At 35.6% G+C, this 10,581-nt stretch overlaps 2 protein-coding genes and 1 non-coding gene across 5 annotated transcripts; 2 read left to right on the top strand and 1 right to left on the bottom strand.

The window, feature by feature from the left end:
* The first annotated feature begins 2,130 nt into the window (after positions 1-2,130).
* Positions 2,131-4,808, top strand: LOC133688656 (thymidine kinase-like). The gene is made up of 4 exons (XM_062108226.1): positions 2,131-2,642; positions 3,622-3,766; positions 4,046-4,167; positions 4,328-4,808. The coding sequence occupies exons 1-4, from the start codon at positions 2,326-2,328 to the stop codon at positions 4,581-4,583; spliced, it is 840 nt and encodes a 279-aa protein (XP_061964210.1). The 5' UTR covers positions 2,131-2,325; the 3' UTR covers positions 4,584-4,808.
* Positions 4,809-5,408: 600 nt separating this feature from the next.
* Positions 5,409-9,854, top strand: LOC133688031 (pentatricopeptide repeat-containing protein At5g64320, mitochondrial). Of its 3 annotated transcripts, XM_062107408.1 has the most exons (3): positions 5,409-7,876; positions 8,104-8,246; positions 9,082-9,854. In XM_062107408.1, exon 1 carries the CDS (start codon positions 5,695-5,697, stop codon positions 7,867-7,869), a length of 2,175 nt encoding a protein of 724 aa, XP_061963392.1. In that variant the 5' UTR covers positions 5,409-5,694; the 3' UTR covers positions 7,870-7,876; positions 8,104-8,246; positions 9,082-9,854. The 3 variants fall into 3 exon arrangements, with proteins under 3 accessions (XP_061963392.1, XP_061963390.1, XP_061963391.1); XM_062107406.1 differs by having other exon boundaries at positions 5,410-8,246; XM_062107407.1 differs by lacking the exon at positions 9,082-9,854 and adding an exon at positions 8,731-8,799 and having other exon boundaries at positions 5,410-8,246.
* A 520-nt stretch (positions 9,855-10,374) lies between these two features.
* On the bottom strand, positions 10,375-10,464 carry LOC133690390 (small nucleolar RNA SNORD96 family). The gene has a single exon (XR_009841424.1). It is a non-coding gene; the product is annotated as a small nucleolar RNA SNORD96 family (small nucleolar RNA).
* Between the last annotated feature and the right edge of the window lie 117 nt (positions 10,465-10,581).

Genomic DNA, 10,581 nt, shown 5'->3' with positions numbered 1-10,581 from the left:
TTAAGAAAGCGCGTGTGATGCTTTCTTATGATCAAATCTGGTCATTCGTCATTTCACTAGATACACAGTTGTGCTAGCTCCACATGGTATGACGCGTATAGACAGATAACGGTTGAATTGCTATTGATGATCGATTGTTTGTGTTTTCTTTATTATCTCTCTCCTAGCAACTAAAATGCAAAATTATCATTTTTGTCTATTGTTTGTTAGATCAAACATGTGTGTCGTACCCAAGCACGTTGGATCTGACATGGCCACATTGAGTCTGACGTGACTGCTAGACCTAAGTATCTCGGGTCAGGCATGGCTATTAGATCCAAGGCTAAACCAACGCACCTTGAGTGTGACATGGTTTGCCAGACCCACTACGCTTGGGTCCATGCCAAACTCGCGAGTCAAGGTTTGCCAATCCGCACTCCTGGGTCTGGCAACCATGTCAGACCCAAGAGTCTTGGGTCTAGTAGCTATATTAGACATAAGCGACTTTAGTCTGAGTAGGTGATAATTAAAATATTGAGACTTATAATTTTTTCTTCTAAAAAGTACATTTAAACTATTCTTGAAGTATCTTAAACAGAAATCTAAGTTTAGAAATTATTTATAAACAATAAATCTTCATAAAAATCTTATTTAACGTTTTAAATTTAAAAATTTAAATCATATCTTCCTATTGAAATAGTTTATTTTTTATGTTTATAAATTTGTTATTCTTTTAATAGAAATTCTATCTTTTCTTTTCGTTTTCGTTTTCTTTTTAAACTTAATGCTTGGGTTTGGCATGACCCAAGCATCTGGGCCTAGCAACCATGTCAGATCCAAGCGATGTGGGTCTAAACAGGTGATAATTAAAATGTTAAGACTTATAAAAAAAAAATTTTGATGAAAAAAAACATTTAAACTATCTTTGAAGTATCTTAAACAAAAATCCAAGTTCAAAAATTCTTTATAAACAACAAATCATCACAAAAATTTAATTTAACGTTTTAGGTCTAAAAATTCAAATCATATATTTCCATTGAAATAGTTTATTTTTTTATATGTTTAAGAATTTGTTATTCCTTTAATAGAAAATCTATCTTCTCTTTTCTCTCTCTTTTTTAACTATATTTTTTTTTAACTCAATATCTAAGTCTGACATGACCCAAGTACCTGGACCTAATAACCAGACCATACCAAGGCGACTTGGGTCTAGCAGCAATACCCAGACTCATGGGCCTGACATTGATTTTATTATTTTTAAATTGAAAAAGTTACTCTAGACCTATATTTACTTGGGACTGGCAAACAAGTAAGACCCAAATTACTTGAGTGTTAGACCCATGACTCTTGAGTCTAGCATGACTACTAGATCCAAAATACTTAAAAAAAATTTTATACTGTTAATATTTTTCTTACATTTAAAAAAAAAATTTGATTCGCTACAAAACGCAGGTCAATATACTAATACTTATTAAATAAAGTGGATTCACTAAGTAACTCATTAACTCAAACCTCGAATCAAGATAAGTTGTATTTTAATTTGGTTAGAAAGTTTGAAGTAATTAAACTCGATTAAGTTAATTTTAATATTTTTAAAAATTTTGATTTAAAATAATATCATTTTACTTAAAAATAAGTTGATATTATTCTAGAGTTAACCTATATAACTAAACAAAGCTTGTAACCTAACTCTGACCAGGTTACTAGTAACCGTCCTATTTAAGGTTATGTTTGAGATTGTGGTGCATGATATTTTTTAAAGTGTTTTTCACTTGAAAATATATTAAAATAATATTATTTTTTATATTTTTTTATTTTTGATATCAACACATCAAAATAATAAAAAAACACTAAAAATATTAATTTGAAACTTTTTCAAAAATAAAATTCAAAATTTTTAAAATAATTTATATATATATATTTTATTTTTTATATCAACACATCAAAATAATAAAAAATATTAATTTGAAACCTTTTCAAATATAATCCAACCACCATCCAAAAGTATCCATGAATCTTGAGCTGGGTCAAACTCAAATCGGATTTGATAACCATGGATATGTTTACCATCCGATAAAAAAGGAAAAGTGAGAAAGAATTTGGTCCGAGACACTCGATGATCAGTGGGTGAAAAAAAAACACACGACAGTACGACACCACACTACTCGAAACCTCGAACTCTACAAAAATAAGCAAAACATTATTATGGCTCTCTCTCTCTCTCTCTCTCTCTCTCACACACACACACACACACAGAGCAGAAAGCTTAAAACCTGTCTCTCTGAAACCCTTAAACCCTAAATTTAGCACAACCATGAAAATCACAAAACAATTACTATTTCAAGAATGAAGTCACTAATCACCCCAACAGTCTTATTCTCACCTATGTCAATAAAGGCCACACCTTTAGCTTCCAATCTCTTCTCTTTAGCTTCAAAATCCAATCTTTTCTCGAAAACTCAAAACCCCATTTCTTCTTCACCTCTAAAACGCATTATGATTTCACTTAAGCCTTCAAATTTTCTAATTCAGACTCGGTGTGTCCATTCAAAATCCTCTCTTTCTACTTCTTCTGGTGAAATTCATGTGATTGTTGGCCCTATGTCTGCTGGCAAAACTACCACTCTTCTTCACCGTGTTCAAGCTGAAATCATTAACGGCAGGTTTGATTTTCTGTTCCTTGGCTTAGTTTTGTGTTTTTATGATCTGGGTTTTTGTTAGAATTTGATTTTGTTGTTTGTGTGATGTTGGATTTTTGGGTTTCTTTTTTTTTTTTGTTCGGTTTGGCTTCATATTTTAGTTTTATTGTTGATATAGTGGCTGTCTTGAGACACATATTAGACAAAGTGAAACACGCATGTTATTGTACATTATGGACTTGATTTTAGTATGATACATTACAAATGGATTGATGGTGTAGTTTGAACTTTAAAAAGGTGGGAGTTTGACTATGTTTTTTGGATTGAAGGAGTGTGATTATCATGGGTAGACATTGCCAGCTTTCAGGCTAGGAATTTGCGTGAATTGGAGAAAACATTAAAGTTTCTTTGTATAACAGGGAGAATGAATGAAGCCATGTGGCTATTATGGCAATTGGGGTTGGAACTGGACCGTGGGAGCTGTGCTCTCCTGTTTCAAGAATGCATATTCAGGAAAATGTATAAGGGGAGAAGAATCCATGCACAAATGACTGTTGTTGGGTTTGTTCCAAACAACTATCTGAAGACTAAATTGACAATATTGTATGCCAAATCTGGGGATTTGAAGATCATGCGTCTGTTGTTCGATACATTGATGGATAAAAGCTTGATTTCTTGGAATACACAGGTTTCTGGATATGTGCAAAAGGGGCTTGAAGAATTCAGAATTGGTTTTCATTATAAATTAAGATTCTGTCCTGATGCTTGTCAATAAATAAATAGATAAATAAATAAAAAGATTCTGTTGGGATACTTAAAATTGAAATTTTAGCAAGGAGATTACGCATATATCCAACAGTGTTTGGAATTTAGGTTTTGCCAATTATCAACTTTTGGTGAGATGGTTTAAAGTAGAGTCCCATGGGGAATTAAACAATGTCATATTATCAACAGAATTGTTGTTTTGTTATTCATTCATTCTCCTTTTCTACCTGTCATGCAGAAACGTAGCAATTATAAAATCAAACAAGGATAATAGATATGGATTGGATTCAGTAGCGACACATGATGGGGTCAAATTGCCATGTTGTGCGCTGCCCAATTTGTCATCATTCAGACAGAAATTCGGTCAGGATGCTTATGACCAGGTATCTCAATGTCAAAATCTGGTGATTTGTCTTGTATAGAATGTTGCCATAGCGTTTATTAAGTAACTTGTCTGAACTCTAATGTATGAATGCTAAGCAGTCAGTTTCCCGTACATCCTTTTCAAATTTTAGTTCTTGTCTTTAAAATGAAAGGTGAATTGCTTTTGGAAGATGTACACTGGAAAATACTTGAACACTGGATGATTGAGCATATACATTTTGCAAGCTTTTTGCAAGTAAACTTGGTAATAAAGACTCACAACAGCTACTTGATGACAGCTAGATGTGATCGGTATTGATGAAGCACAGTTCTTTGAAGACTTGTATGATTTCTGCCGTGAAGTTGCTGATCATGATGGCAAAACTGTAATAGTTGCTGGCCTGGATGGTGACTATCCGAGGTATATTTCAAGCCTACCACTTTGTTTCAATGATTTTGTGGTTTTCTCCAGAATTCTTGCCCATTACTTTATTAATCATGTGTTTCACAACTTCATATATTATAATCTTCTTCTCAAATTCAATGAAGTCCCTTTTGACCTTGGAATAAAATATTCACAGGAGGAGTTTTGGTTCTGTGCTCGATATAATTCCCCTTGCTGATTCCGTCACTAAGTTAAGTGCTTGGTGTGAGATTTGTGGAAAACGTGCTTTCTTCACCTTAAGAAAGACAGAGGAGACACAGACAGAATTGATTGGCGGGGCTGATGTTTATATGCCTGTATGTCGCCAGCACTATGACAGCGGACAAGTTGCAGTTGAAGCTGCAAGAATGGTCCTGGGATCGCAGAAGGTTCAGTGTAGCTCTTGTATGTAGCTCATCTATTCTTACCATCACCATACTCTGATTCCGCTATTGTGCTGCTGGTCGCTGCAAATATGTTCAAAACTGAATTGTTAATCTATCATGTTCCCCCTGCAGGATTGTACATATAGCTTAGATCTTTTGAAAGGGGAAAATTTGTACTGTGATGAATGTGGGATCTTGAACATTTGCAATCAGGAAAAAAAAAAAGGCTTCAAGCCACAAATGTTTTTGTTACTACTTTATGTGGATGATGAAAACGTATGGAATGACCAAGTGCAGTATTTCGGATGGCAAGTTGCCTTTTGAAGTATGGACAAGGACCAAACTAAGGTGTCCATCACTGTCACTGATATCTTTAACAGAAGTCTGCTCATTTCTTACTCGAATCTGCCATGCAAATCATTGTAACCACTAACCAATGACCCTTACCTCGATTAGAAATCAAGTAAATTGTTCTGCCTATGCTAAATATTAAAAAAAATATATTAACAAGAAAAAACTTTAAAAATATGTTGGTACGAGTTTCATGTTGAGCTATGTGGGAGTTTCATGTTGAGCTATGTGGGAGCCGACCCAGTTAACTAGATAAGTTAATCCATGATACTATCAATCTAATTTGATTTTAATAAAAAATTAAAATAATATTATTTTAATTTTTTTTTTTTAAATCTTAAAATAAAATCATTTAAATTAACTCAGTTAATTTAAATTAATCTTTCTAACCCATGAACTACATAAATCAGGTAATGTACAGGTTTAGATTTTATATCTATGGTTATCGATGAAATACCTAATAATTTTTTAGAATTCCAAATTTGAAGATTTTCAAGGAAGACCTAAAATGGTGTGAAGTTAAGGCCCAGAAGAACATATAGGCCAGGGCTAAAAACCCACCCACCTCCTCTGTCACTTAAAGACCGATAGCTCGGATGAAAATTTGGCTCCATCTATGTTTCCTAGTTCTACTTCAGCTTCTGTCTCAGAAACAGAACATCATTTGATCTTCAGTTTTCTCTCTTCTTGTCTTTCTATCAAGGTACGTGATGCTCAGTTACTATTCTCAAAAGGCTATCTTTATTAGTTGTCTTTAAAAGCCTATGCTAGTTTTTCTTGTTCACTAATGTTGAAGGGACCAAAGCTCGCCCCTGTGAGCAAAACCCTTCAAATTTTTATCAAAACCCAGTCTTTATCACCTTTTCCATCTGGATTTGTTAGAAAATTCAGTGGTTTTAACTCAAAAGATAATGGGTCGGCACATGAGACTGAATGGGAAAGATTACTCAAGCCATTTGACCTTAAAGAACTTAGAAGATCTTTCAATAAGATTACACCATTTCAACTTTGTAAACTTCTTGAATTGCCACTCGATGTGGAAACTTCAATGGAGATATTCAAGTGGGCTGGTGCCCAAAAGGGCTATTGTCACTCGTTTAGTGTGTACTATTTGTTGATTGATAAGCTTGGGGCAGCTGCGGGTTTTAAGGTTATAGATAGGTTGCTATTGCAAATGAAAGAAGAGGGGATTGTTTTTAGAGAGTCCCTTTTTATTTTGATTATGAAATATTATGGAAGAGCTGGTTTGCCTGGACAAGCTACTAGGTTGTTATTGGATATGAAGGGTGTTTATTGTTGTGAACCAAGTTTTAGGTCGTATAATGTTGTGTTGGATGTATTAGTAGTTGGTAATTGTCCTAGTGTTGCATCCAATGTTTTCTATGACATGTTGAGTAAGGGTGTTTCGCCAAATGATTATACATTTGGGCTGGTGATGAAAGCACTTTGTATGGTTAATGAGGTGGATAATGCCTGCTTGCTGCTTAGGGACATGACTAAACATGGTTGTGTGCCGAATTCGATGATTTACCAGACTTTGATAGATGCACTTTCGAAGAGAGATAGAGTCGACGAGGCCTTGAAACTTTTGGAGGAAATGTTCTTGATGGGTTGCCCGCCTGATGTCAACACCTTCAATACTGTTATTTATGGTTTCTGTAGGCTCAATCGAGTTCTTGAGGGAGCAAAATTGGTTGACCGGATGATTCTCAAGGGATTTACCCCTAATGACATGACTTACGGATACCTAATGCATGGATTGTGTAAAACAGGTCGAATCGATGAAGCTCAGGCATTGTTGAGCAAAGTCCCTGGTCCAAATGTTGTGCATTTCAATACACTGGTTAATGGATTTGTGAGGAATGGAAGATTGAATGAAGCCACAGCTTTTGTGTATGACAAGATGATAAACAATGGCTATGTTCCTGATGTTTTCACATTTAGCACACTTGTTAATGGCCTTTGCAAGAAGGGGCTTTTTGGTTCTGCTCTTGAATTGGTTAATGACATGGATGCTAAGGGGTGCAAGCCCAACTTAAATACATATACAATTTTGATTGATGGGTTCTGCAAGAAAGGCCAACTAGAGGAAGCTGGTCTTATTTTACGTGAGATGTTAACTAAGGGACTTAGTCTGAATACAGTGGGATACAATGCCCTAATATCTGCCTTGTGCAAGCATGGAAAGGTTCATGAAGCCCTGGACATGTTTGGTGAAATGTCAAGTAAAGGATGCAAGCCTGACATATTTACTTTTAATTCCTTAATTTTTGGTCTGTGCAGGGTTGATGAGATGGAGGATGCTTTGGCTCTTTACCGCGATATGGTTTTAGAGGGTGTTATTGCTAACAGCGTAACTTTCAACACATTGATTCATGCTTTTTTGAGGAGAGGTAAAATCCAAGAAGCCCTTAAGCTTGTAAATGATATGTTATTTAGAGGATGCCCTCTTGATGAAATCACTTACAATGGTCTAATAAAGGCACTCTGCAAAACTGGGGCTGTTGAGAAGGGATTGGGTTTGTTTGAAGAAATGATCAGGAAGGGGCTAACCCCCAGCATTATCACTTGTAATATTCTGATCAATGGCTTCTGTACAGCTGGCAAAGTACATAATGCACTAGAGTTTATGAGAGACATGATTCATCGAGGTTTCTCGCTAGACATAGTCACTTACAATAGCCTAATTAATGGTTTATGCAAGGCAGGACGCATTCAAGAGGCTTTGAATCTCTTTGAGAAATTGCAGGCTGAAGGAATACAACCTGATTCTATTACATATAACACTCTGATTTGCTGGCTCTGCAGAGAGGGAGCATTTGATGATGCGTGTTTTCTTCTCTATAGAGGTGTTGAGAATGGCTTTGTACCTAATGATGTGACATGGAATATCTTGGTTTACAATTTCAGTAAACAAAGTAACTCAGAGTGTCAGACCATCGTCTATGCTCAGTTTTCGTGACAGAAAGGTAGCTTCTGCTCTTGAAAGATGGAATCTCTTTTGGCCTACTTTATATTCTAAAAGAAACATATCCCAGTTGGGACATCAGAATTTCTGCTTGGATAGGCCATTGGCTGCTAAGAATCACTGGGATTTATGGGCTCTGGAAATAATCTTTGGTGAAAGAAATGAGCATTCATTTTGTAGTGATCATATTGTGTTTTGTTCACTTTTGGATTTTTTTGAACGTCAAAGGGGTCATGCTTTGCCTGCTGGTGGGATTTTTGGCTGGATACAAGTAAAGGAGATAGGTACAAGTTTGAGCCAGTAATTATGAGGTGGAAGGCTTCACCTTAATAATGTCTGCCAACAAAAATCTTTAATAGTCCAAACTCAAGGTGAAGATGCCATATTCATCTCTTAGTTTTGATTTACTGCCAAACAATTTGCTTATCATTTTTGTCTTTGGTACTTGGTAGTCCCCCATTCATAATCCTTTAAAGCTGTGTTTTAAGTCTTAGTTGCGCAGCATTCCGTACAAAGAAAGGAGATAATTAAATTTTTAAATATCAGAATAACTTGGAAGGATATATTTCTGTAGTCAAGCTGTTCTTACAACTAATAAATTTCTTTTATACTAGATAATTGTTTTATGAGCGCTGCTTGTAAGCAATAGTACTGAAAGACTTTATATGCTTTGAACGTAATTTTTCTTTATTTCCTTGGTTATTGGACATCGGTTGGATAACAACCTCAACTTGCTGCTTTCTGAAGAAACTTGAAGTTATACTCCTTTTGTTTTGGTTCATTTCTTTTGCCTTAGATAGAATTCTTTTCTTTTCTTTTCTTTTTCTATTTTAATTATTTGTTCATTTTTTGCAGTATTTATATGGACCACTGTCTAGGCTGTTTCAGCAGGATCTCTCCTTTCTCTGTGTTTTAGTTAGCAAGTGACTGCCTTTCTTGAATGCTCTATTCGCCTTTGAAAGGCTAGGCAGAATGCAATTCCTCAATTGCCTTTCCTGTTTTGCTCTACCTAAATACTTTAGAGAAGAAAAAAAAAAGGCGCCAAATATTGTAGGAGGAAAGACCCCTTTCCAAGTGCTCGTCTAAACCACTTATAACTAAACCTTTTGATTTGGCTAATGTTCATAATCTCTATTTTTGTTTTGTTCTGTTTTTCCCCTTTTTGTATGTTACTAAGTTTTCCTGTCTTCTCTTGTCTTGTAACAGGACACCAGATGAAATTCTAGGCACCAAAGGTACCAGACCAACCATTATCTCCAAATGTGAACACTGTTGCACTGTTTTGATGCTTGGAGACTGCTTATTCATAATTTCCTCAATGGTTCCATATCCTTGACTTTTGCCCCTGATGCAACACTTCCTAACAAAACATGCTGGCTGCTTAAGCTTGAGTGCATACCAGCTATGAAATGCCAGGACATCGTGATTCATTAGTTGGGCAACTTGACAGAGCTGAAACGTTCGAGCACAACCATAGCAAGCTGGTCAGTCATTATTCTCTTGAGTAGGCAAGCTACAGCGATGCACATGAGCTTTTTTTTTAGCAGACAGCACTGGCTCTGAGGTCAGCTGAACTGTTAAGACTCGATTTTTTGCGGGTGGCCAAGGAACAATAAAAATCAAGACTAGGTTCTTGTTAAAAGGGGTTGGGCCTCCTATTTTGGAGCGCATCATAGAGAACATTTCACGCCCCCTCATTCCCCCAAGTTTACTGCCAGATTTTGTTCTTTTTCATGCAAGTTTTAGATTCTTCTCAATTTGTGTTGTGATTCCTCTCCCTCATTCTTATCCACTCTACATCACAATTTTCTGAAAGATAAAACAAATGAATGACCTTATTGAGGAACATTTTTGGTTTACAGAAGTTCTATAGTTGTATGTCTTGGAGAGGAACTGATCTTTATATCTTAGCTGCTTGTTGAAAACATTCCAGATTTTGGTTTTAATCAAATAAAGGATGCTCGAGAAGCTCAGATGCCGATGGTCTCTCGAATTGCTGGACAAGGCACTTCAGCCAGAGGCCTCACATACACAATTCTCTACGAGGATGTTGCCCATCCAATCTCTCAAGTGTTGAACTCTCCCTTTATCTCCATTGATAAAGCACATTAATATCATTGAATTAAATATTTGTTTAACCTTCTTCCAAATTAAAATTCACAATTTAATGTCCTGTTTCAAAATCATTGAATATTGCATTAAAATTCTTAATTCTTTTAGGTTCAATAGAATAGTTAAAGTAGGTAGTCCCTTTTGTTGTCGAACATGACAGGTTCCATGAAACACATTATTACTTGTTTGGAAGCCATGTAATAAACACATCTCTTCTCCGATTACAAAGCCGAACTGAGTCCTGTGCCCTTCTGAAATTTAGCCTCGCGAGCCCAAATCTCAAAGCGATCCAAAGCAGTCTTAAAATGGCAAATCTAAGATAACTTGATTTAAAATAAGGGAAAACAAGAGAAAAAAGAACAAAACTGTTTAGATGTAAAGATAATAATGCCTCAGAATTGCAGAATAACAGCAAGGCTTTAAAAGCCATTCAGTCCCGAAAGATGGTAATACGGTGTTAATTCTCATCATTGGCAACACACTAATTAATATTAAGTTAAAAAAAAAACAATAATAAATATAAATGTTTGCCTCATGGCCAGTCCCAAATTGTAATGGCAGCGACGCCGCTACACAAGGCAATGGAATATGAGA

Source organism: Populus nigra, chromosome 3 (genome assembly GCF_951802175.1).
Source record: "Populus nigra chromosome 3, ddPopNigr1.1, whole genome shotgun sequence".
Lineage (NCBI taxonomy): Eukaryota > Viridiplantae > Streptophyta > Magnoliopsida > Malpighiales > Salicaceae > Populus > Populus nigra.
The sequence above is the reverse complement of the archived record's forward strand: the minus strand, read 5'-3'. Positions and strand labels throughout refer to the sequence as shown.

What these genes read in the sequence shown, in the direction of transcription:
- LOC133688031 (XM_062107408.1), top strand. Translation starts at nt 5,695, where the DNA reads ATGTTGAAGGGACCAAAGCTCGCCCCTGTGAGCAAAACCCTTCAAATT.
- LOC133688656 (XM_062108226.1), top strand. Translation starts at nt 2,326, where the DNA reads ATGAAGTCACTAATCACCCCAACAGTCTTATTCTCACCTATGTCAATA. An exon ending in GCTGAAATCATTAACGGCAG is followed by an intron (nt 2,643 to 3,621) that starts GTTTGATTTTCT and finishes CCTGTCATGCAG; the next exon opens with AAACGTAGCAATTATAAAAT. An exon ending in CTGGATGGTGACTATCCGAG is followed by an intron (nt 4,168 to 4,327) that starts GTATATTTCAAG and finishes AAATATTCACAG; the next exon opens with GAGGAGTTTTGGTTCTGTGC.